Source organism: Python bivittatus, unplaced genomic scaffold (genome assembly GCF_059951505.1).
Source record: "Python bivittatus isolate LINGU-HERP-01145 unplaced genomic scaffold, Pbiv_v1 ctg000850_np1212, whole genome shotgun sequence".
Taxonomy (NCBI): domain Eukaryota; kingdom Metazoa; phylum Chordata; class Lepidosauria; order Squamata; family Pythonidae; genus Python; species Python bivittatus.
The window spans coordinates 41,668,591-41,696,547 of NW_028277112.1; the positions used below are offsets into that span (position 1 = coordinate 41,668,591).

The window sequence follows — 27,957 nt, forward strand, 5'->3', positions numbered from 1 at the left end:
TGATTGCACTGAGTGGTTGGTTTCAGTTGGAAAAGATGGTTGGAAGATAGCTTGGTGCCAGTGCTGTATAAAGGTCTAACATTTAAATCACTGATTATACATTCATGATAAAAAGGTGAGATTTGATTTCCATGTGTTTGCCATAGCATTGAAAGAGAAGAAGATTTTACCCATTGGTTTCACACACACCCCCCCCCAGTGATTGCAAGTTCAGCCAAAAATAGTGAACTTTATGTGCATCCAACTCTGCAGGTTCTGTACATGTCACTGGGGACTTGTTTCTGCCTGCAAGAGAGACTGAGGGTCAGCGGAATCATAGATGGGATAGAAAGAGCCATTTGATATGTTCTATCTTTTTGTATGTTTAGAGAGCTCTGAGAAGAGGATGGAAGAACAGGCTTTGCAGAACTGCTGATCTTATGCACACTTTATTCTAGCTGGTAACTGATATCTAAGAATGAAGCCAATAAATGTGAGAGCTCGCTTGATAAATGATTTCTCAGGGAGGGGCTCTTGGCAATTAGAAGGTTGGTATTTTTGAGATACAATATTGGCAAATAGAATGGAAATAATTGTCATTTGGATGGGGTGGCAATGTATTAAAAGTGTGAGTTCTGTCCATTACTGATAAATTCGTTTGGTAACAGTGTAGCAGTGTAGCATAGGTTCGGGTGAGGTTATTCAATATACAATTTTAGGGGAATATGATATATGATCTTGCCACTGAGTTGTGAGTAAGCATTTGAACTGCTGGTGACTACTTGCAAGTAAGCTTTAACCCAGAACCAGGAAAGTGCTCTCTTTTTGATACAATATTTTGACATACGAAAGAGAATCCAAGCCATAGAGGTGAGAAATTGGATGGCTATAATTTATTATTTAAGAGAATTGATATATGCTGTTTTGTTCAATTAAGAAAATGCCAAAAATAATACAATTAAATATCCTGTTATTAAAAATAAAAAGCAGTTTAAAATGATGGAACTACTCTGGGTTGTGAATTAAAAAATAAATTCAGGGTCAGCTGAAAATAACTTCACATGATTGGAGTCATATTTATAAATAAATCTTAGAAGTGACTATGTAGGAAATGTAGTAAGATGAACAACTTTTCAGTTCAGTGTGTAACTGCAATTACTAGAACCTTCAATTCTAGTAACTTCTTAATTTTATACTTGGTTATTTATTTAGATTCCTTTTTAATGTAGACTTTTCCAGGGAATAGTGAACTTATGCTAACCATTACAATTAAAATAGAAAGTTGGTAAGCAAACACTATCACTTTAGTTGCAATTACATGAATGTATGTTAAATCTTTAACCATATTTTAATATTTCAGAAAGATCCTAAATTGATCTAAGTTGGAGTGGTGAATATGGGTTTGAAATTATTTTGGAATAACTGCGTTATTACATAACATTTATCTCTTGTTGTCCATTTGAACAACAAGGTTTATGCAGTGGTGTGCTTGCCTCCAAATAGTCCTAAAACTTCCTTAATAAGTCCTGACAAATCCATTGCATTTTCAAAAATATAAAGAATATTAGTTTTTATAAATAAGAGCTGCAGAACCTTGCAGGATGTGTACTGTTGTTTTTAACGTGCTGGTTCTATGGGTATAAACTGCAGCTTTAGTGTTTGCTGAGATGCTGGTTTCTTATTTTGATTATGGAATTCCAGGCATTGTGCTAGATGCATTAGATACTGCTTTCAGATAAATTGTATGTTAGGTTTAAAAAAATGGTAGGCTTTGAACTAAAAGTATAGCCTGTTAAAATAATGTTCTTTTGTCAAGATACAGCTTCAGTTTTTGCATTTCATTACTTTCTAAGTAATTTCTTAGAATGACAAAGAAGCATGGAGTGAGGGATAGCTTTAACTGGTGTTTTTCCAGTATCATTTTTTGTATAAGGTGAATGAATTTTGAGGCTGTAGAGTCCTTGGAGTTCTCTGAGCTTGGTTCTTTTCTTGCAAACATTTCATTACCCAGCTAGGTAAAATCTTCAGTGCTAGAATGGGATGGGGTTTGCTCTCTGTTTATATGCTGTGGCATGCCCTGCCAGTGTTGGTGGGGGTGGGAATTTTGTTTTGTTCCTCTGGTAGTTCCTTGATTAGGGTGTTGTTCACTGCTTGATTGTGTGCCTGGTGGTAACCTCTGCTTATCTGGGTGATGATTGCTGGTGAGATGTTCTGGTCTTTTGTTTTCTTTTCTATTGTCTCTTTTGAATAGTATGTAGATGCTGTTTATGTGTCTGTTGATTGCTGCCTTGTCTGAATACCAAGCTTCCAAGAATTCTCTTGCATTTTTGGATTTAGCTTGGTCTAAAATGCTGACAGTTTCCCAGTTAAAACTATGGTTAAGTCTGTCCACGTGTTGTGAGATTAAGGAGTTTTCATCATGTCTTCTGACTGCTAGTTGGTGTTCATGGATGCGCTCTGCCAGCCTTCTGTCTGTCTGTCCTACATAGTGTTTGTTACAGTCCTTGCACTGTATGTTGTAGATGACTCCTGTTTTTTCTTCTTGTGCTACTTCTGAGATGTTTCTGATGTATGGCAGTGTGAGCTGTGTAAGAACATTATTCAAGCAAGCACAAACGCATTGCAGCAACCCAGAACAGCAGAAAAAGGAAACAGACCACCTATACAACATCTTCCAACAAAATGGATATCCATGCAACTTTATCAAAAAGTGCCTGGCTACTCAACCTACTACAACACAACCAACACAAGCTATGAAAAGGATCACATTGCCATACATCAGAAACGTCTCAGAAACCACCAACAGACTATTACAACCACATGGCATCTCTGTAGCACACAAAGCAACTAAAGCCCTCCAAAATATCTTAAGTAAACCAAAAGACCCAGTGACACAAGAAGAAAAAACAGGAGTCATCTACAACATACAGTGCAAGGACTGTAACAAGCACTATGTAGGACAGACAGACAGAAGGCTGGCAGAGTGCATCCATGAACACCAACTAGCAGTCAGAAGACATGATGAAAACTCCTTAATCTCACAACACATGGACAGACTTAACCATAGTTTTAACTGGGAAACTGTCAGCATTTTAGACCAAGCTAAATCCAAAAATGCAAGGGAATTCTTGGAAGCTTGATATTCAGACAAGGCAGCCATCAACAGGCACATAGAGATATGTGAACTTTTGAACTATTCAAAAGAGACAATAGAAAAGAAAACAAAAGACCGGAACATCTCCTCACCAGCAATCATCACCCAGATAAGCAGAGGTTACCACCAGGCACACAATCAAGCAGTGACAAAATCAAGGAACTACCAGAGGGACACAACAAAACTCCAGCCCCACCCACACTGGCAGGGCATGCCACAGCATATAAACAGAGAGCAAACCCCATCCCATTCTAGCACTGAAGATGTTACCTAGCTGGATAATGAAATGTTTGCAAGAAAAGAACCAAGCTCAGAGAACTGCAAAGACTCCACAGTTCAACCCTGAGCTACACATATTCGCCTCTGTTGAATTTTGAGGCTCCTATGACAATAGCTTGTTAGGCCAGCTTGCTTTAGTTATCATATAGTAACTTTCAGATATACTTAGCAAAGTGTGAGTGTTTTTTCAGAATTCAGTAACTATATTTTATTAGTTAACCATTGTATTTCTCTTACTCTAGCGATACCCCCACTATCCATCCAACCTCAGACTTGTTCCATTGTGATGGCAGCAGGTAAGGAACTTGATCTTAGATCAAGACTAAATAATATTAACATTACAAGGATTAGTGTAGTGTACAGTATAGTGCTGAATTAATAGTGTATATTGCTGAATAAGGAAAGATTTTAAATGATGATCTACTGCTTAATATCAGGACAATACTTCTGATATTAGGGAAAATACAATTTTTAAATGTACAGAAGTATTCTGAAATTGTTGAAAATATTCTTTCTGTTTTCCTGTTCTTGAGCAAAGATTCAGAAAGGTATATAATCAAAAAGGTGTGTTTAACCTGTCTGAGGGACAAATCAGTGTCTAGATTGTATATTTATAGTGGCCTTATGGATTTGGTTGGAATTGTATCTTTCATACTAAATGTTAGCAAAAGAAGGCATTTTCTTGTAGGATTGTACAAAAGTATTGTAAATGTACTTTTCTCTTACTCACATCTGGCTTCTACTCCCTAAATATTAATATGGAAGATGGTAGTCTTTCAGTTTTCATGATGAGATGATGTCTGAATTTTCACACTGTGGAATATTGGCCTAGTGTCCTGTCCTTGAATGTGGTATGTGAAACCAGTCAGATTAGTGGAACAGAATAAATGATTAACTTGGAACCCTTCAGTCAGCTCTAGAGGGGCATCCTGAAATAGAACTGAGGGAGGACAATAGGGACTTGGAGAGGATAAAGTCTCACTAGAAAATGGACTTCATTTGCACAATGTTAGATTTCATCTGTCTGGTTGGTATTAATATAACTAAAATAGAGGCTATTAGGATTCTGTCTTATACACTATAGTCAATACTATAAGGAGCTCTTAATTTTAAAGCAGATCTTTCCACTGTAGCCATGAATACCAATCTACTTGCTTTTGTTTAGGTATACTATTATTTGATAACCCTAAAGGGGAAAAGCTCCTATTTTATAAAAAGCACTTACATCTAGTTTCTCTGAAGGCATTCTTGTTTTCCACAAATGATCAGATAAAAAGTTATATACAATAGTTACATGCTACATACAAATGAAAATAATTCTCAGTCAATTGCTGAAAGACGTTCAGATGGAAGTTCTCATTTCAATCTTGGGCAATGTTAGATTTCAGGGTTTAGTGACCATGGTCTGGAGAACAAATTTCCTGACATTTTGCCAGCAACTGTGGCTGGCATCTTCAGAGGCAAAGTGATCTGCTATGTAGATCACAGGCAACTGAGTAGGTAACAACATCAAACTGTTACATACACCTGCACAGAGAAGCTATTGAGATCCACAAACATCCCAAAAGCTTCAACAACAAAGAAGAAAGTCTGAAAATTAACAAAGCCTGGTTACCTGCCTATGCCACACCAAGATCCTGCCCCAAAACAGGACCAACCAGGAATCAGCTCCCAAAAATGGGCAAATCAGAAACTTGCCTGGACAAGGACCCAATCAAGACTCAGCTGCTTAGACTAACCCACCATAACCCAGCACAAACCAAGAACCAATCAGGAACCAGCACTGCAAAAATGACCAATCAGAAGCTGGCATGAACAAAGGACCAATCAGGAACCAACACCACCAAAACAGTCAGGATTGGACACAAAGAACCAATCAGAGACCAACCCTCACCAGCGTGCACCAATCAGAAACCAGCTTGGCCAAAGGCCAATCAGAAATCAAGACACATGGTTATAAAGAGGAGCCCAGTCAGCTCCTGTTCAGTTGCCTGTAGTTTATGTGGTAGGTTACTTTGTCTCTGAAGATACCAGCTGCTGGTAAAATGTCAGGAAACCTGTTCTCTAGACCATGGTCACTCAGCCCTGAAGCCCAATACTGCTCAACAGATACTGGTGTGAAAGCCTACACCTGTATATTCTCAGTTCACCTTGCAGCATGCCATGACTATGGTGTAATTGTTTTTATTAGAGTCTAGCCAATAAACCTGTATCCATGTGATCAAAGATTTGGTGTACTTATTTTACTACTTGTCTGTAATGTTTTAAAATTCTTCAATCTGTTATTGTCCAACAGAATTGGACTACAGTTTCCATCATTCCCCAGCTCACTGGAGTTGAGCCTGTCATTATTCTCCTTATGATTGACTAGGCAAACTTATTTTTCATAAATTGGGTTTGGATGTTTGTTTTCTTTGGCCTTTGACTACAAGATTGGAAAGGATGAAATAGGTGCAATTGCCTGCTTTCTTTAGATATGTCAGGGTAATACTTTTTATTATTTGGAAATGTAATGTCAATAGAAGATAAAAAATGCAACCTAGGGGGACCTATTGCAATACTTAAAAGAACAAGTCTTTGTTATTGAATAGGAACTTTTCATTGAAAATGAAGGAATATATGATATATAGAGTTCTACTGGGTGGGGAAGAGGACAGGTTTTTGTTTTAATTTTTAACTTAATACATGCATGCCTCTGGGTGTGGTAAGTTAACAATACAGTGAGTTTGCAGAACTTTCCCAACAAATTCAACTGCAGTGATACCATGATGATTAACAGGACTGAATTAATGCAATTAATTTTTTCTTATTACATAATAAGTATTAGCTGTTGGAAAGCATAAAGGTAAGTATATAATGAAGCTTTATTAAAAGCTTTATTAAAAGCTACAAACAGATTTTCCTCAGACTAAAATTTTTTTGCATGCTTTTACCACAACCTGATGAAAGAACTATGTATTGTTGTTTATTTTGTACTTTACTGGCAATGGAATAATTACCATGAGCAAGTGGACTACCTGATTACACCCATTTTGTTCCTTCTGCCAGCAGGGACTGTTAAACACAAAGAAATGCCACCTGTAATTTATGGACTGTTTGATTCAAATTGGGATCTTTCTCCTTTTGTTTCTTTAAGTAGGTAGAATCTGAAACCAGTCTTTCTTTTGGCCCTGAAAATCTAGCATATTAGGAAAGCAGCAATTTAGATATCATAGTTGAAGCACTCAACTAATTTTGGTAGAGGTTCTGAAGAATTCTGGCTTAGTCTCTTATTTAAGCTAAACTCTGCGAAAACACACGAAAGCCAGTTTGATGCTATATTGTAGAGATAGTTGCTTGAACAGTACAGTGCCTATTTTATAAAAATATTTTTTTCAGAAAAAGCTTGATAAACAGGAAGAATCTTTTCATGTAATAGTTAGCTGAGAATAAGAACACATTGTGTTCCTTGTCTTCATTTACTGACTTGGTTGAAAATAAATTTATTTAAATGTCTTTCTATTTAATAAATATAGAAAGAAGTAATATATCCTGATTTGGGAACTTTGCTGCCAATGTATACTGCAAGTAGTAATCTTCTGATTTTGTCTTCACCAGCATTGTCATGCAATTAAATCTGACCTTTAGAACTGAACTTTGGTGAGGAATGGGTATCTGGTTAGAGTTGGGAATGTACATAAATATACAGAACATGCCTGAAATAGTATGTTTGCTAATATCAGCATAGAACTGGAGCTTTGGCTTTTAAATAACTTTTGTGAATGTAATTTGCTGCAGCTTAACCCATGCCTTTTTAGCCATATAGGGACTAACATTGATTTGAGTATATTTCATTGTCATGTTCAGAAGCAATTTTGCTTAGATATAAGAAATTTTAAAAATGACGCAAACCAGCAACATAAGGAACATGTTCAATATCAAATGTCAAAATCAGTTCTAAAGGAATGAAAACTTTGTGAATGTTTTTCAACTTTGAGTCAGCCTAATGAAAAGGCCTTAATAAGGGATTGTTTTTTCTAGTACCCTTCCTTCCATGGGACGAATCACATCAGAGCCACCATTTAGGCAAGAAAATGTAGTTTGGTTGATTTCACAGAAGCTTATTTTACTTCAAAAACTTGGCTAAAATTTCTCCAAGCCTGTCTGGTGGCAAATCTTGCCTAGCATTGTTCCATTTCTCCTGGCTCAATTCTGTCTCAGTGATAGTGGCTGATACAGAAAAAGAATCTTGTTTAAACAACTATTTGTCTCATTCACAACTGGAAGTCTTCCTCATTCAGGGTTTTTGACCTTCTTTGTTTACTTAGACAATCCCTCCCAACATGGACAAGAAATGACATCAGCAGTGTTTCTGGCACTGCAGCAGCCATTCCATTCATTGGCTACCTACTCTCCCCAGCTGCTTTGTTTCATCCCAGTTTTCCTGGAACCCCTTTAAATTCTGTGCCATCCTGGCCACTTTACTTGCTAAGCTTCAGCAGTGGTTAACTGCTGGCATCAGGTTTGTCATCAAGCAGTGGGTATCCTCCCATCTTACTGCTCCACTTAATTCATGCAACCTTCAGATAGAAGGTTTTGGATTTCAGCGAAAATACCATTGTATGGATATCACACCTTATTTCTATATTTTCACAAACACAGCAAATGCTGATCCCAAATGCTGTGGAAATGTAGTGGTTTTTTAAAATGGTATTTTCATATTTAATATAGTCTAAAAGTTTATTTTCTCTGTATAGAAAATTCAAACCAGAAGTGGGGGAATGACATAAAATTGTTAATCAATTGGTAACTTAAAAGGAATATTTACTTTCAGGTACTTATTTACCATTGACTCCAATTAATTAAGAATTTAGGCATCTCATTTTGAAATGCTGTGGACAGTTTTTTAAATAAAATATTCAAGATGTGATATTTTTTTTGAACATAATTGTTTATATGTAATGCTTTGTAACTTACGTGTTGCCTCTGTTTATTGTAAGAGTCTTTTAAAGGATTGGGTTTCCTGCAGAATGATGGTCTTTACAGAACATTATTATGATCTGGAATATTGCAATTCCAATATAGATGTCTATCTACACTGTGCTTAGATATAAGTACATTCCACATTAAAATATGAAATACTAATTATCTCTAATTATCCACTTATGCTGTATTAAAATAGAAGCTGATTCAAAGGGTTATTTGATCAATTTTGGAGGTTTCTTGTGTGTGTGTGTCTGTCTACATTATATGTTAAAGTTCTGGGTTTTTTTTTCTAAAGTATATTTATTTATATTTATATTTATTCAATCTTTATGGCAGCCCATATCAACAAGTGATTCTGGGCAGCCAAAATAAATGTTAATACATATGTAACATATAAATATACAAGATGTTGTTTGTCATGGATAACAGTATAGAAACAGATTAAATAAAATCAAATGAAATACATTGGGGGGCAACTAGGTACCTCCCACATATTTGAGGCTACAACTCCAATAGCCATTTGCCATTAATTATGCTGCCTGGGACTGGTAATAGGTAGATATAACCTGGAAAATTTCCTACCTCTACCCACTGGTTGGTTTTTTTGCGGCATAGTATATGAATGTACCAGGCATGTAGCTTTAAGGTAAGGAGCTGACAATTTTGTTATTTATATCCTCTACAATTGTTCCCCATAGAATGAGTGTGTGTAGGAGAGGGAGCAAAGCCAGTATTTGATCATTACTAAATCTGACCACCTAATCATACTTCAGCTATGCGGTTGCTGTCTGGACTGCAAGCTGATCTTGGAGATGGGACAAAGAATGTCATGACTATTATTTTTTCTGACTGTAAACAGAATTTAAAACACAACAGTTCTTGTTCTGCGAAACTTGGATTTTGTAAAGAAAATCTGACAAAGTTAGGCTACTCCCAGTTGGGTGGCTCTTAGGACTACCAATTCAGTCTCTTTGGTTGTAAGCTATAGGTAGAATTAGAAATAACACCACCTTTCTGTTTGTAGTTCCTAGTTTGTAGAATAATAGGTGTGATTTAGCTACGGAGGAAGAGGATGGGCATGTTTCCGTTCACTTGAGCAGATATTTGATGCTCAGCACATTTTAAATAGCATCTACTGTAATAATCCTTGTGGTAGTGGATGCTATTTATCACCCTGTTTATTTTTAAATGCTCTTTCAGAGCTGAAATGCTTTTCAGGTTAGAATGTTTTGTTAGTAAAAGTGACATCATGCTGTAACACCATAATGCTATAGTAATTCAATTTTTCCTATAAAATGTTTTAATACTAAGATACACAAATACTAATTAAAAACTAATGTTTTTAAAGATAATGGTAAGGCGATTGCCATTTAGTAGTGACAAGATTTAAAAAGTTAAAGAAGCATTTTAATGTTAAGGTGTAAAGAATAATTATCCTTTTTTCTTTAAGTACAGCTGGCAAAACATTTTAGCAATAATTAGAAAATGGAGCAAGGCAGTCATCCCCAACTAATGTTTTACAGATATGTAGTACTACATCTGTCATAATTCCCAGATGAAATTATGGAAAGGGAAGTCCAATACCTGTGGAACTTTTAACAGTTTGCAGAAGGCTGAATTAAATGCTGATAAAAAAATCACATCCAAATTGTCAAAGAGTTTTTGTGAGTTCACAGGATTTAATGCAAGACACAAAGCAAAACATCTCTTGTGCATTGTTTTTCTCTTTTATTAAGATATCAAACACCATTTACTTTCAGTTCTTGCTGCTTTTCTTGGCAGGTTATATGTACAACTAGATTCCATTCTCTGCTTGGCTGATAACCTACCACAATTTGATTTTTAGAATGACTTGGAAAATGTTTTTTCTTCCTACTGGGACTATATATACAGGTGCTCATTCTTTTTCTCTCAGGCTGGCAGCAGCCATTTGAGCTGGTAGAACATGATCTTTTCTCTATTCTGCCTCCCCCATAGTTTTCTCTGCTGAGGAGTTTTGTCCACAGTGGTCCCTAATTCTTCAGGGGCACTTCAGATCCCCACAGTCAGAAACATTCAAGAGTCTTACTCAGGCGCTCATCAAACCAGCAGCTCCCTTAAATCTTGCCATCTAGCAGGACCTAGGAAGCATGCATTTTCTGTGGCAGCTCCTGCCCTATGGAATGACCTTCCCTTTGAGATCCACCAGTCCCCTATCTTTTTAACTGTCCGGAAAGTCTCGAAGAGCTTGCTTTTCCCCTAAGTGCTGGGGTAGGGTGAAGCTGGAGTTGGAAGAGAGTATTATGAGTTGCATCAAGGGAATTTGGGTGTGGTGCCAGGTATTATTTTACTGTTTTTTGTTTTTATTTTTTGCATGTTGTTTTTATATTGTGATTGTGAGCCACCCAGAGTTATGGTTTTGAAATGGGCAGCCATATACGTATTTTAAATAAATAAATAAACTCTTCAATAGCACAACACTGTCTCAGAATCACCAGGCAACACTGCTCTGTACTAAAACCAACAAGAAATCTTCAACAACAATTGTTGCCTAACTCTGTCTTAGATTGCCAGCCATTATACCTCCTTCCAGTTCTTCAGGTTTACCTTCCAGGCAGACTTCTGTTTTTAGGCGTCCACCTTATTCTGTGAGCTCAGCCATCATCCTTCACTTACTTCTGTAGGAAACATCTTCCTATGAGAAACTAGGAAATCTCACATACCTGAGGCTCTGCTTATCAGTTAAGCTATTTTTTGAGTGCTTGTGTAGACAGATTTGTAGGCAGGCATGTACTCCTTCAGACTATCATTCAAATATTATAGAAAATGAGTGTGAGCACCGTTTGGTTGTCCCACCTTGTTTGTTGGCATGTGTTTCTTCCCCCTCCTTTTAAAAGACAGTATCAATATCTCTGAAGATGGTGCATTCTTCTATTTTTGTAAAAAATAGTCAAGACTTTCTAACAAAAGGATACCTGTAGGATGTTTCCAAAACAGGGCTTGTAGAAGTTTTTTTTTACTCTGATGTATTTACAGTTGATAGTACAAAATTATTTTCATGAAATGATCTTAAGAGTTCATTACCTGCCTGATTTCTGATTGTTTTAGATGATTTGCCCTTTCTTTTTTGAAAGTAAGACTATGTATCAGACGAGGACAAGACCTGAATTCCAAGTTAGTTCAGAATAAACAGAGTGGCATGTAAACAAGGATATGGCTGTAAACACACGGGTCCTGTCCCAAATTGCAAAGTTATCATCTAAACTTGACCTGCTAATGGCAACAGTGAAGCAAACATGACAAAAAAGGGGGAAAAAAGGTTTCCACTTCATGAAAAATACTATGGCGATAAGAATGGGATTGAATTCAGTAATCAACAGATCTGTCCTCAACTCAGAATGACCACCATTGATCGTTCCAATAACTTTCCAGTCAGAACACAACATGTTGCCCAGCATTCTGGAAATGGTGTTTAGAAATTGGAAGAGATATCCTTATTTTTACCATTTTACTACAAAATTGGTTACCATTTTTCTAATCCTTAGAAGAGAAATGTGACCTCTCCCCATCTTTGATAAACATCCCTTTGAATGTAGAAGGACCATCCTTAACAGCACCCCTTCTTTTCCATAGAGCTCCCTCAATCTGTGAGTCTGAACCGTCATTGATGTTTCTTATAACCATTTTGTTGCAAATTTCATCATATTCTTACTGAAGAATGTAATGTACTTAAGAATATACTCAAAAGAGTAGACACTTAAAAAAAAGATTTTAAAAGAATGGCTTGAAAATCCCTGTCCCCTTTTTTATGAAGTATGATGTGCTTTCATGCTTATTAATTATTTAAATTGCCAGCAAATTCCATCCTACTTTTATTTTAAAAAATTAACATATAGCCATAAATGTATACATATTTATTCTTTGTTAGATAATAGGAAGTCAGAACTCTCCTTCCTTGAATTGCATGTCAGAATCAGAAACACTTATTACCCTACTTTGACTTTGGGTAGGTCTGGTTATTTCCAAAGTCCTGGATCTGCCCCCCCAAACATCTGTATGGCCCTCCTAAAGTGTCTTCAGCATTTTATAAGGCTGTTTCTGTTGCTTTTGTAAATTAAAGAGAAATAATATCTAATGCTTTTGCTTTCCTTACAGTTTAATAGCTATAATTTGCTGGCAAACTGAGAGTCAAATATTTAGCTTCCCTATTAGAAGGAACAATCTCTAGCATTTATTGGTCAGGAATTAAATATTAATTCAATTTTAGTTTTATAGTACAAATCTATGCAGTTTATTCATCTATATTTTGTATAGTTGAACTATTTCTAGAGCACTTGTGATCACATAGATAAAACTGCTTTGTGATAGGAAGCAAACATGGATTAAGATACTTTGGAAAAGTTCCCCCTGACATGGGGACTGGTAAGTGAACTGGTAAGTAGGGTTTATGCTTTGAAGTAAATGGAACACAGATCACTAAAAAAAAGTATGGCTTAAAAATACCAGGTACCCTTTTCACTGAAAATTGTGGTTAATGAATCACTGTGAGTGGCTGTTTATTCTTTAGAAAATAGAGTTTGACAGAAAAACAAGAAAGATGTTGCTTTTTCCTTCTTCAAAGTATAGGTTGCTGCTGCTTTCACTTGTGAAAACATGGGTTGAATTCAAAAGTGTGTGAGTGGAAGGGGAGTACCAGTTTCAAAAATGTCTGGGAAAGAAATAAGCAGAAATACTGAAAATTTTGTTTTCCGACTTTCAGTAGTGCAAGAAATATATTAGTTGGAGGGGGGAGGTTTTATGATTTTGGAGACCATAGTCTTCCCCCCATCCCAAATGAACAAGTTTCTTGAATTAAAACTTTTATAGGATTTTGATTTCTTAGGCATAATTTGTGCTGCTAACAATTTCACCTTATAAATCAAAACAGTGTAATTGTTAGCAGTTATAGTATCTTTTGAAAGTGAATGCATTTGATAATAATTTTAGTGCAAGACAAGTCATTTTATCAGATGCATGAAGAAAAATACTTTGTTAGTGTTCCCAACATAATTTTTCTAGGGAGATGTAGGTTTTTCTATTGCTCTTAAAGTTCCTAATAGGCTGTGATGAATCCAAATAGCACCACATGCTATCTGATACAGCCAAGTACTTAAAAATTGGAATTTGGGAGATCGGGCTACCTTAGCTTAAAAGTACAGCACGGTGGTTGTATGTATACTGTGTTTAATGAAACAGAGTATAGCAGGCTTAAACTGCTACCAAAATTTTTGATAAATGTTCATGTGAATGAAGAGTTGCATATAGTGATGTTTCAACAGATACACAGACAATATAGAATATATTCTGTATATAAGATTGAGTGAAATGTGTTGGAAAGAGCTTTTAGAATAACATGATTCAAATTTCAAGTAAGGAAACCCAAGGGGGTGGGGGAGAAAATTAGGACCCATTTGTTATGCAGTTGCTTGCCTTTGTGTAACAACCTTATTTTTTTTTCTAAAGGAATGACCATATAATATTATTTAAATGGAAAACTGAGAGCTGCTAAATTAGTTGATAACTTCTTGGTAGCAATACTAGTCCTTCTGTTGTGCATAAGATAAATAAAGGATGCATTAAAAAAAGCTTGGATTTATATAGCACAATTCTACCCCACTTTTCTTAAGGTGATTTATAGTAATGGAGCAAATAAAAACTAGACAAGTGAAACAGTTGTGCTATGAATGCCTCAGTTGTTTAGGTTTTTCCAAGGATTAATGTGTGTTCTTCCTGTGTGTGTGTGTGTGTGTGTTTTGACACTTCCACAGCAACTTGCCAGTTGTTCAACCAATCACACAAGATGGCATGGCTGGTGTATTTAGATATTTGCATTCAGGGGTCATTTTGTTTTGTTCTGAATGTGTCAAATTCACAAAAGTATAATATTACTGGTAAATTGATATGTGTCAGATGTAGGGACAAAGGTATGACAGCTATCACAGTTACCTTTGGACAGTTTCCCTACTGTGGCACCCAACATTTTCTGCCAGGAAGGCAGCTGCCAATATTTTCTTAAGCTGGTTTAGAGTTCACCTGGCATCAAATTGGAACAGGAGCAGTTTAAGGGTACAGTGCGAATAAGTCCTTAGGTTTCATAGCTTTTTCAAGTCTTGCTTTTATTATCAAATTATGCACTGTTTCAGATTTGAAATACACTGTCTGGGTAGTAAAATGAAACCCTGCCAAAAGCTATGTTCTTAATCATGTCTGCTGCTTTTTCCAATGTTTCAATTCTTCCAATGAGCAGTCACGGTTGATTTCCTTTAAGATTGACTGGTTTGACCTCCTAGCAGTCCAGGGGGACTCTTAAGAGTCTTCTCCAGCACCACAGTTCAAAGGCATCAATTCTTTGGTGCTCAGCCTTCTTTATGGTCCTGCTCTCACAGCCATACATTACTACTGGAAAAACCATAGCTTTGATTATGTGGATCTTTGTCGGCAAGGTGATATCTCTGCTTTTTAATATGCTGTCTAGGTTTGCCATAGCTTTCCTCCCAAGGAGCAAGCGTCTTTTAATTTCATGGCTGCAGTCTCCATCTGCAATGATCTTGGAGCCCAAATAAATGAAGTCTGTTACTGCTTTCATTTCTACCCCTTCTATTTGCCAGGATTTAATGGGTCCAGATGCCATGATCTTAGTTTTTTTAATGTTGAGTTTCAAGCCAGCTTTTGCACTCTCCTCTTTCACCCTCATCAACAGGCTCTTTAGTTCTTCTTCACTTTCTGCCATTAGGGTGGTATCATCTGCATATCTGAGGTTGTTGATGTTTCTTCCTGCAATCTTAATTCCGGCTTGTGATTCTTCCAGCCTGGCATTTCTCATGATGTACTCTGCATATAAGTTAAATAAGCAGGGTGACAGTATACAAACTTGTCGTACTCCTTTCCCTGTTTTGAGCCAATCGGTTGTTCCATGACTGGTTCTAACTGTTGGTTCTTGGCCCGCATACAGATTTCTCAGGAGACAGGTAAGGTGGTCTGTTACCCCCATCTCTTTAAGAATTTGCCACAGTTTGTTGTGATCCACATAATCAAAGGCTGTTGCATAGTCAATGAAGCAGAAGTAGATGTTTTTCTGGAACTCTCGTGCTTTCTCCATGATCCAGCGGATGTTCGCAATTTGATCTCTAGTTCCTCTGCCTCTTAGAAACCCAGCTTGTACATCCTGTAGTTCTTGGTTCACGTACTGCTGAAGCCTAGCTTGTAGGATTTTGAGCATAACCTTGCTAGCATGTGAAATGAGCGCAATTGTGCGATAGTTTGAGCATTCTTTGGCATTGCCCTTCTTTGAAATTGGAACATAAACTGACTTTTTCCAGTCCCCTGGCCACTGTTGCATTTTTCAAACTTGTTGGTATATTGAGTGCAGCACTTTAACAGCATCATCTTTTAGTATTTTAAATAGCTCAGGTGGAATACTGTCATCTCCACTAGCTTTGTTGTTAGTAATGCTTCCTAAGGCCCACTTGACTTCACTCTTTAGGATGTCTGGCTCAAGGTCAGTGACCACACCAGCGTGGACCTCAGGGACATAAAGATCTTTCTTGTATAGTTCTTCTGTGTATTCTTGCCACCTCTTCTTAATCTCTTCTGCTTCTGTTAGGTCCCTGCCTTTTTTGTCCTTTATCATGCCCATCTTTGCACTAAATGTTCCTTTGATATCTCCAGTTTTCTTGAAGAGATCTCTAGTCTTTCCCATTCTATTGTTTTCCTCGATTTCTTTGCATTGTTCATTTAAGAAGGCCTTCTTATCTCTCCTTGCTATTCTCTGGAAATCTGCATTCAGTTGGTTATATCTTTCCTTTTCACCCTTGCTTTTTGCATTCCTTCTTTCCTCATCAGACAGCCATTTTGCTTTCTTGCATTTCTTTTTCTTTGGGATGTTTTTAGTTGCTGCCTCCTGTACAATGTTACGGACCTCCGTCCATAGTTCTTCAGGCACCCTGTCTACCAAATCTAATCCCCTAAATCTATTCATCACCTTCACTGTGTACTCAAAAGGAATATGATCTAAGTCATACCTGAGTGGTCTAGTGGTTTTCCCTACGTTCTTCAATTTAAGCCTAAGTTCTGCAATAAGAAGCTCATGATCTGAGCCACAGTCAGCTCCTGGTCTTGTTTTTGCTGTCTGTATAGAGCTTCTCCATCTTTGGCTGCAAAGTATGTAATCAATCTGATTTCGGTATTGACCATCTGGTGATGTCCATGTGTAGAGTCGTCTCTTGTGTTGTTGGAAAAGAGTGTTTGCTATGACCAGCTTGTTCTCTTGACAAAACTCTATTAGCCTTTGCCCTGCTTCATTTTGTACTCCAAGGCCAAACTTGCCTGTTATTCCAATTATTCCTTGACTTCCTACTTTAGCATTCCAATCCCCTATAATGAAAAGAACATAATTTTTTGGTGCTAGTTCTAGAAGGTGTTGTAGGTCTTCATAGAACTGGTCAACTTCAGCTTCTTTGGCATCAGTGGTTGGGGCACAGACTTGGATTACTGTGATGTTGAATGTTTTGCCTGGGATTTGCACTGAGATCATGCTTTCATTTTTGAGGTTGTACCCCCATTACTGCCTTTCCCACTCTCTTACTGACTATGAATGCTACTCCATTTCTTCTAAAGGTTTCTTGCCCACAGTAGTAGATATAATGGTCACCTGAATTAAATTCACCCGTTTCCATCCATTTTAATTCGCTGATTCCCAAGATGTTGATATTCAATCTTGTCATCTCATGTTTGACCACACACAGCTTGCCTTGGTTCATAGATCTTACATTCCAGGTTCCTATATAATGTTGTTCTTTACAGCATCGACCTTCTTTTCGCTTCCAGATACATCCACAGCTGAACGTCCTTTTGGCTTTGGCCCAGGTGCTTCACTCTTTCTGGAGTTACTTGGAATTGCCCTCTGCTCTTCCCCAGTAGCATATTGGACACCTTCCAACCTGAGGGGCTCATCTTCCGGCGTCATATCTTTTAGCCTTTTGACATTGTCCATGGGGTTTTCTTGGCAAGGAATACTGGAGTGGGTTGCCATTTCCTTCTCCAGTGGACCACATTTTGTCCGAACTCTCTGTCATGACCTGTCCGTCTTGGGTGGCCCTGCATGGCATAGCTCATGGCTTCACTGTTACACAAGCCCCTTCGCCATGATAAGGCAGTGATCCATGAAGGGGCAGTTCTCCTGATGCTCCCCTTATGTTGGTGATTATAGTCCCAATACTGTATATTTAGAAGGTATATGTGTGGAAAAATCTGTGTTAAAATCTAAAAATACTGTATTTGCTGTGTTTCAGTGGGAACAATAATTACTTTGTTTCATATATGAAGCTTTAAAAAATCTGAATTCAAGAAAGTATATAGACCATGAGATTTTACTTACAGCTTCAGCCGTTTGTTGTATAGATAATACTTATTGTATACAGTGGTACCTCAAGTTACAAATTTAATCCGTTCCGTGACTCTGGTTGCAACTCGAATTGGTCGCAACAGGAAGCAAATTTTCCCATAAGGTTCAATGTAATTACCGTTAATCCATTCTGGCGTGGAGGACAGGGAGGTGGCTATTGCTTGGAGGGAGAGTCAGGGGCGGAAAAATGGCCACGGACCACGTGTCGGGGGCGGAAAAATGGCCGCGGACCACGTGTCAGGGGCGGAAAAATGGCCGCGGACCACATGTCAGGGGCAGAAAAATGGCCACGGACCACGTGTTGGGGTGGGAAAATGGCCACGGACCACGTGTCAGGGGCGGAAAATGGCTGCGGACCACATGTCATGGGAGGGAAAATGGCCGCGGATCCAGTTTGTAACTCGAGGTGGTTCGCAACATGAGGTAAATTTTTGGGGCCAGAGCTGGTCGTAACACGAAAAATTCGTAAGCAGAGGCGTTCGTAACTCGAGGTACCACTGTACTTATATATTATAATTAAGCTGACATCCTGGTATAAAGGCAGCTTCTGACATGTAGTATCCCATTTGCTACAGGCCATTTCATTAAAAATTGTCATTCATAACATAACATGAGTTAGCATAGGAGCACATACATATATGTCAATATGAAATGTGCTATATAATCAATAAATGGTAAAGACTTGGGTTGGGAGATTGTTTAAACAACTCTTCTCGTCTTTAGGAAAGCCTTTAAGACCTTTAACCTTTAAGCATTAGGGGCTAGTTGAGTGAGACTCCTCCCTGTGGTTGCTTTGTTGTGTGCTTGGTCACCATTTTACATTTTTCTTTTGTGTTTATATATTGTCTGTTTATTGTAAATGTTTTTCTTTTTATTTATTTATTATGTGTTTATGTTGTACACTGCCCAGAGTCATACTGTCTGAGTTGGGCAGCCTTATAAATCTTGAAATAAATAAAAATAAATAAACTGCATTTTGCTCAGTTCTCAGTGAAAATTTTCAGAGAAATTCCAAGTTTCCTCCCATGATTGAAGAGAGTGTATTTAACCAATCTTACATTTAAATGGAACTACTTTAATATTTTAGATTTTTAAATTTTATGTTCTTCTCTTGATGCTGAATGTATCTTTAAGTTTTATTGTTCATAAAGAATTATACCTTGCAATTCTTATGTGTCTTTTAGGAAAAGCATACTTAATACAGTAATAACGTTTTAAATGCATTTTCACATTATGACTACAGTAGTTTGCCCAGACTCACAGTAAGTGGCGAGCGTACCTGCATTGTTAACAGCTGCTGGCTGCTTCCATAATTAAGTGCAGTGAATGAGCAGTCTGTGATTCATTTAGCTCACTTTGGCATGTTATGTGAATGCAGAGTTTTTGTCCCTCTGAAACAAAACAAAAAATGAAACCATCTGTCTTTTACTTTGCTTAAGGATATCGAGTTATATAGATATGCCCCCCTCCAAATATAGATAGTGTATACCTAAAGACACAGAAGCAAAGCCATTTTCAGAGTTACCCCAGTGAGCCTTCAAAAGCTCTGTGGTCAGTTTTAGAAAGTGAGTGACCGATGGGCTAGAAAGTTTGTGTTTTTAAACACATCAGCATAGCTCTGTACCACATGTGTCCACTGTACACCCTATAGCATGCAAGATGGATGGCTAAAAAAAAAATGTGTCTGTATGCTGAGAAGAGCTCCCCTGCCATTCATGTATTCTTGGAGTTCAGAAAATGCTTTATTGCTCACTTCATTGGATTAAATGCAGGTAAGCATTATATCCACTAAATTTGATGTAGAGAGGGCCCAGTCATTGGCAGTTTTTGATTTGATGGCTTCTCCCACAGTTTTAAATGACATCTGCTGAATGAAAAACAGAGTCAACCCCCTCCCTTCCTTTTCTTTTTCTTTTCTTTTTTTAACTTGAAGGACTGTCATCAATTTTGTTGAGTTGGAGAATAAAACCTTGGCTGTATGTGGAAAAAGACTTTGTTCTAGTTAGTGACATTTCACCTGCTGCCAGAAGAGGTAAATGCTAGAACTTTGGGTGCTAGCACTCTGCACAGTGTAGAGATCTGATTTCTGAATTAAGAATGCTTTCCCCATCTCAACAGCAGAAAATTACAGTTTTAGCCAGTCCTTACTTGTTCTTGCATTTGCCTAGAGGTCTTCCAGAACCCTGTAATCTCAAGAAGGTGTGACTCAATTAGAATATAGGACTGATAAGGATACAGAGCCTAAAGAATTGTCCTAAGAAATACTCAATTTTCTAGCATATCTTGTTTCTGACAATTTTTAAGCTTCAGCATGCATATATTTATGAATATATTTATGGAAAGCCCTGTGTAGAACACTAGCCTGAGCATTGCTTCAAATAATATGGGTGGTATATTTCTGGCAGATCTGTTCTTTTTAATAATCTTATCAACATTCAATTTCACCTATTTTCTGCTAGATTCAGTGTTGTAACAAGCCTCAAAGAGTGGTAATAACCAAAAAAAGAAAGAGACTATATTATTTTAGTGTAATAATATTCCAGAAACTCTGCTAAGGAAGAATAAGATGGTGAGTTTTGTAGGTTTAATTTTAGTTGTTTCCTTTTTCTGTGCTATATATTTGTTTTGTTTTCATTCTTTTAACTGTTTGATAATCCATTAAAAGAACTCTCATTATTCAACAGATTAAAAGTATAAGAACTAAATGAAAAATTTGTGTACTTAACAATTTCCTCCAGTACACTCAGTGACTTGTTGGTTTTCCATCCAATGAAAACCATAGACTGGATTCACACATAACAGTTAACTATAAAATGGTTGAAGCTCTATTACTATCCTACACGTCTGTTAATCCTTATGTGAGTAACTGGAAACATTCTTGCCTTGGCAACCAAATGTAAGACACATGTTACTTCAGATTGCCAGAAACCAGTGACTATGGTGTGCAGTAAGTTAGTTAAGGGTTAGTTTTTTGGAAACCAAACCACTGCAACTATTTGTGTGAAGACCCAGTGGCTGGTACAGTAGTGCGATCTCTGTGTGTAACTTACTGAGGTCATTTAATATAGATTAATATAATATGTAATTAAGCATAGGATATGAGTAGACTCATAGCATGTCTGGTGCAGATTTGCTCCTGTTCACTAAAAGATGCATGGGATGTGTATTGATGTGGGTGTTGTTTATACAGATGGTGTTAACTTCTGCATGGGGTGGTCCAGTTCATGGTTCATTGTAAGAAGAATGATATTAACTCCCAAGGTGACAAGACGGTAGCATATTAAAATAAAGGAACTCTTTTTGTTCTTAGTTTCTACTTCATAGTCTTTCTGGTTTGAATAGCAATTTGTATTTTGGGGACTTTTATAAGAAATGTTTTTTTAAATGCAATGTTATAATTACTTCCCTTTCTTTATTTCAGGTTGCATGCCTTGGACTTGATGCTTGATTTGCATGACTCCTAACAATCAGGTGCTGGATTTGCCAGTGAGCAAACATGGCCCACTCAGTGAATATTAATGGCAGTTTTACAGGTAAAGTTTTGCCTTAGTAATGAGTAATCCTTCTTTTCTTCTAGAAGGAAAAGTGAGCCTAATACTTTCTAAACATGGATTTATCTGGGCCTGTGTGCACACCTTCAGTTTTGGAAATATTAACATAAAATCTTCATCCTGCAATTCCCACTTTAAGAATGTCTGTGCTTGGGTGGCCCTTGCATAACTGCTTCATATTAATTTGGGGTGCAAATTGCATTTTTGTTGACTGCAGTTTTCTGTTTTACCAAAAAAAAAAAAAAATGGGGATTTCAGTCCTTAGAGATATGAAACTTATATTTTTATTATGGGAACTTTTATAGCTAAAATGGGTAGATACAGTGCATTGTATATGGCACCAGTTTGGAGGAGGCTGCCCTAATAGACAGCTATTTGTATATATGCAAAATGGAATGCCTTTTATTCTTCCATGTTCTACTCATCCTACAGTTGAAAGAATTAATGGGATAGCTTTGTTCACATAAACTGAAGAGTAATAGACGGATTAATCATGTCAAACTAAGGATTGTGCCTTTAGAATGTTCCTTAAGTTGCAAAGATGTCCTCACTAATGTGTGAGTAGATCTTACAGTAAGACCATCTGTGTTGGCCTGCCTCCAGAACCATGTCAACTGATTTCATTCCATCTGTCCATTATAATATTTGTGACACTTTTTGAATTAACTGCTAAACATACTTGCCTTCTCTTTTCTCTATTCCTTTTTAAGTTTATATAGTTTTCCTTAGAACAAAGGACTGCTGGCAGGCTCAGTAGTATGTGTTTTTACAATCCCTAAAACCTTTAGGCTCTTTTTATAAGTAACAAACAATTACATTGGCTAGGTGCGGCCAGTGAATCCTTAATGGTGGCCACCATTGGGTATCAAGCTGATAGTTAATTATGGCTATGCAAACCTTGAGGAAGCAGAACAAGAAAGTATGTGGTTTAAGTGAGAGAGGAGGAAATAATTAGCATACTGTATAGAGCAGTGTTTTTCAAACTTGGCAACTTTAAGATATGTGGACTTCAACTCGCAGAATTCCCCAGCCAGCATGTCAGTTCTTCATTTAAAGAGGACTGGTCATTTTCTTATAGAAAACCAGAAAGTCTAAAACAACCATTGGCACAAATGGCTGGTCTCACGTGTTCTTTACAATAGTGAAATAATCAGCTGTTGGGCTATTGTATACCGGTTCATTTCATTCATTCATTTTATGCATACTCTTTTTATAAGTAACAAACAATTACATTGGCTAGGTGCGGCCAGTGAATCCTTAATGGTGGCCACCATTGGGTATCAAGCTGATAGTTAATTATGGCTATGCAAACTGTGTGAAAACCTTGTGAAGACTTACAGAAAACGTTTGACCTCTGTCATTGCCAACAAAGGATATATAACAAAGTATTGAGATGAACTTTTGATATTGACCAAATACTTATTTTCCACCATGATTTGCAAATAAATTCTTTAAAAATCAGACAATGTGATTCTCTGGATTTTTTTCCCCCATTTTGTCTCTCATATACCTATGATGAAAATTACAGGCCTCTCTCATCTTTTTAAGTGGGAGAATTTGCACAATTGGTGGCTGACTAAATACTTTTTTGCCCCACTGTATATCTGCAAAGTAGTGAAAAACATTAAGGATGAAGCATTTTGACTTTATTCTAACTTTGCCCAAAGGATAACATTTCTGCCAGCCCTATACAATTCTGAGTTGCTAGAAATTCCTTTGTTACTATGTTCTCCTTTCCACTGGTGAGATCAGCCTTTTACAAGGCTACAGTTCTCTTCGGGATATATTTGCATGAGTTTAGAGGGCCAGGAAACAGAGTCTATGTCTGCTTTCCCCAACCCAATATCTTGCTGATCTGTTGAGAATCCATATTTAATTTTCATCGTATGTGATCATAAATCCTTCCAGTAGTTAATGATCGGAGTTGCAGTCCTGATATACATGATACTAACTTGAAGAATGGTAGTCTCAATAACCAATGTTCACTTACATACTGTACTTTTATTCACTCTTTGAGAATAACTGTGTGGTTTTAAGCCTCTGTTTTAAGCCTCCAGTCATAGGAAGGGCATCTAGGCAGAGTCCCTGGTAAGTAAATTAAGGGGAAGAAACTTCCTCAGGTAACATGGACTCAAACTATTTGAAAATTTAAAAAGTGGGCTTAAATTTAAAATTTGAATTTAGCCCAGAAATACATGTGTCTCATAACCCAGAAATGGACTTAACAGTTTCTGCTACAATATGATTTTATCCAGAAAATCCAGTTACTTAAATATTTTTTCCTGCAGTATTTAAAACCCATGATATATATTGCATTATTTTTTCCTAATCCCTTTATTTATGAATATTTGTAACTGACTTACTATTGGAATTGATTTAAACTAGTGTAATAAGATTATTAGATGTGTCAGCGTTCAATTAAAAATGTAAAACCAAATAAAACCTTTAAGAATTCTAAGGACTCTGCCATCTGGGTAGAAAGGCAAGGTATAAATCAAATAAATAATAAGCTAAGTAAATAATCCGCTTTAGGACATTTATAAGATATTGGAATAATTTGAAAGATCCTAGGAATCAAATTTTGTTCAAAAAAAGAGAACTTGAATGTTGTAACTATAGAAGTTGCTTTAAGTTTTGGTACTCTGTTCCAAAGGATGAGAATCATATGGAAGCAGTCTTTCTGTTGGCGGCAAAATTATCAAGCATGGAATTTGTGGTTATAAATTTCTGGTTTAAAAATATGTTTCTTTATTGTCCAGTGATAGAAAGTCTGACAACTTCTCTTGCAATCATTCATCTAGTAGTAAACAAAGGGAAATTCTACTGTTTAAGGGGTAAATGTGATTCCAACATATGTATCAATTTTGCACTGGTATTTTCATGGTAATCATGTAATTTTTTTCATTCAGTTAGAGATTTTTAAAATGTGGATATACTGTAAACATTCTATAATAACTGCTAATATAAATATTACTTTACAGTTGTGCATGCATTGCCTATCATGATTTAAGGTTTCATCTAGCATTTCAGTCACACTTAGCTTGTGTAGATATGATTGGCTTTTGTGTAAAATGTAGGCAGGATATTTTAGCTCTGTTACAATTAGCTTCTTTTTCTTTCTTTCTGCTGTGAAACTCTGTTTTGCTACAGACAAGTATATTATAACTAAGGAATTAAATGGTGTGTCCAAGTTTCTAGGCCTGTGTGTAATTCAAATTGGCCCATTACTCATTGGGAGTGACTTTAAATGAAACTTAAATGAAAAGTTTCACAGCATGCTTTTGCTTAGGGACTGTTGGGACTTGTTTTATTCTGTACACACTTACGTCCTTCGTTCTAACGTGTTGAACTTAGTTTTCATATGCCTGTTTGTCTAAATCTTGAGCGTTTCATAATAGCATTGGATTCCCCGCCACGTCTAGTGTTATTACATCTCTCTGCTGGGTAAAGGAGTTTGGTCTTGTAATAATAATTGGGCGTTGAGAGCATTGAAACAGGTTTCTTAATTGCTTCGTGATCAAGGAGTGGAAAGTCAAACTAAAGAGATGAAGGCTTCCCCTCAGAATCCATCAGGGAGCAGAAAATGACCAGAATGTTTGTTTATCGATTTCACTGCTGGAATGTGCTGATTTCAGAATTTGGTAGTCTTCAAACACACGTCTAGATGTAAGTTATTTGAAGGAACATTCCAATATTGTGGTGCTAATGGTGAGTGCCGAATCTTTAATTACATGTTTGAGGTGGATTTCTTTGTTCTTTTTGTGTATTTTTGTACAGAATACTGATTGGAATCTGTAGGTTAACAATTCTGTATGATTTTTCATATCTGTGAAAGCACTGTAGAAATATAAAATACTTTTCATGTATCTGTTGAACACTATAAGGTAATACGTGGCTCTGAGAAAGTGTAAGCATCAAAAGCTCAGTTGGTCAAGAAAGCTTTATATATAAGTTTTATGAGGTTGGAGATTTCATATATGTTTGCTCAATAGGCCCTGTGCTTTTTCAGCTTTGCTGTAAAGATTTTTTGTATTCTGTAAAGCTCTTGATTAATAAACTGTATAAACAATGATATTGCTCTGTTTTAAACAATATTAAAGAATCTTTGTCCATTTTGCATATGAGATCATTAACACAATGAGCTATCTATTCAGAAGTTTAGCTGAATGAAACTTGCTAATAGTGGGGAGGGGCAGGCTCTTTCTCTCCAGAGACATGAGAAATTCTATTATCTGAGTATTTAAATTCTGCATGGATATACAATCTAATTCTAGTTGGATTTTGGATTTTATAACATAAATTGAGGTATATTTCAGTCATCTCAATATTGTGGGCAATTTAGTTCTATGTAGGGTTCCTTCTTTTTCAGTTTACTGCTTTCAACACAAACATATTTAAAAGAATTGCTCCTCACTCTTGATTTGTGTCTGTCTTATATCAAGTGGAGAGAGTGGAGTACACAGAAGAATGTTCAAAGTAGATTTACCTGAAGTGATATAGATCAGAATTTCATTACTTCTTTCATGAAGGTGTGTGTGATTTTAAAAGTCATCAGTACATCCTGAAAGAGAGACATTAGATCTAGTGGTATCAGACAACTTTTGCTATGTCTCTGGGCTTCCCTTTCTAGGAAACAGTGTTGAGGTCATGGTAGGAAGGCAATTTCAGAGCATCCTAGAGGAAGCAGATTATTGGGACCATTTTTAAGAGGGATTCAGGCCTGGGCAGGATCTAGATGGAGGAGTGTACCCCTTCCACTCCTATTAATCCTCTCAGCTGCCTTTGATTCCGTTGACCATGGTATCTTTCTGAACCATCTTTGGGAATTAAGGGTTGGTAGCACTGTCCTCCAGTGGTTCCATTCTTTCCTAGTCGGTAATTTCAGTCAATGCTTGTAGGTAAAGACAGACCAGCCCAGGTCTGGTCTTTTACAGGTTGAGTGCAGCGGGGCTTGATTCTCTTCTCACTACTTTTAAACATTTACCTGAAGCCACTAGAGAAAGGTCATCTGTTAATTTGGGGTGACCCTACTCTATTACCACCCTGCGCTGGTCCAGTGATGTGGTCAAAATTTTGTGTAAGTGCTGGAATCCATTGGGATCTGAGTTGGAAGAAACAGGATAAGGTTGAAACCAAGCAAGTCAGAGTTGCTGCTCATTCAGCAAGGTTCTATGTTGCATTTTTGCTGAAAACAGAGAAGAGTGATGATTTATGGATTTGATGATTGAAAAGGAACTAAACAAGGGGCTGAAGAGATTTTTGTAATATTAAGGAGGGAGATTGGATAATAAATTGGTTAATTTCTGTTGCAAAGAAGGTCAGAAGTCACTTATTTTTCTGACTTTTGTTCTCTTAGTCATTCTTTTTTACCTTTTTTTTTTGCATTATCTTTCTCTCTTTCTGTCCTATTTCTCTATTTTTTCTTTTAGATTTGTCTTTTATTGCTTGAAAAAAATCTTTAATAAAAATTATTTTTTTAAAAAAACAACATTCTGTGTTGTTCAGGTGTTATCTCCCAAGGACATGGCACTGTCCCTGAGGGAGCAGGCCCTAAATTTGTGAGACTTTCTGGACAACTGCTAGATGGGCAGGCAGATGCAATGGCCAGAAGTGCCTTTGTGTAACTTCAGCTGGTGCACCAGTTGCAGCCTTACCTGCAGTGGGAGGATTTTGGGATAGTAACGTAGGTTCTTATCACCACCCTGAAGGTGCTTTACGTGGGACTGCCTTTGGATCAAAATGCAGTGCCCTGAATGCTAACTTGCACTAGATGCCAGAAACACATTACACCTGTACTGCAAGCCCTGCAATGCTTGCCAGTAGGTTTCAGTAGTGCTGGTTTTAACCTGTAAAGCTTTATATGGCTTGGCACCAAGGTACCTTTCTCAAATGTCTCTTTCCGTTACCAGGCGCTGACCTGCCTGATAAAAACAGTTCAGCAAAAAGTCTTCATAGTTCCCCATTACTTTGAATCATTGGGAGGCTGGGATCAGGAAAAGTTGCTTCTCTCTATGGCTTCCATATTATGGAACAGCCCCTGGAAGTGAGATTAGCTGAACATTACTGGCCTTCTGGAAGCAAGTTAAGCAAGCCCTTTTCTAGAGGGCTTTTTAAATTAGCTGAGTGAACAACAAATGTTTATTGCTCTAATTAAGTTGTTGGTTTTAATTTTTGTATCTGTATTGCATTTGTTATTATACTGTGGACTTTTTTACGTTTGTTTTCTATACACCACTGAGAGTTGTATGATTGCAGTGGTTGAGAATTCTAATATATAAATAACAGAGTTCTGATATATCCCTTCCAACTGCAAGTGAGATATAATTTTGAAAAATTCTGCATAAAAATGTTCATCATTTACTGTGTTAAATTTTCTGCCTTATGATTTTATTTCTACTACCCTGGGTCTATAATTCTGCCATCTAATTCTTCATAATACTGCACTGAACAGGGAATTGGACTAAATTACCACTGAGATCCTTCCAACTCTATGATTTTATGATAATTATCTATTTAGACCACTGTTCCCAACCTGATGTCTCTGAATGTGTTGGACTGTAACTCTAGTAATTTCCAGGTAGCATGACTAGTGGTCATGGACGATGGAC

General features: G+C 37.0%; 1 protein-coding gene across 9 annotated transcripts in view; it reads left to right on the forward strand.

Moving 5' to 3' along the window:
- KANK1 (KN motif and ankyrin repeat domains 1) overlaps nt 1–27,957 on the forward strand; it is a 145,389-nt gene that overhangs the window by 59,774 nt on the left and 57,658 nt on the right. For 4 of the 9 annotated variants that reach the window (XM_025163801.2, XM_088130374.1, XM_088130375.1 and 1 more), the window contains 2 exons: nt 3,655–3,708; nt 21,220–21,331. In XM_025163801.2, coding sequence (XP_025019569.1) covers nt 21,295–21,331 — 37 coding nt within the window. In that variant the 5' untranslated portion in view covers nt 3,655–3,708; nt 21,220–21,294. Of the gene's footprint in view, nt 1–3,654; nt 3,709–21,219; nt 21,332–27,957 lie in introns of those variants that run through there. The other 5 variants (XM_088130377.1, XM_088130378.1, XM_025163803.2 and 2 more) reach the window with 3 other exon arrangements.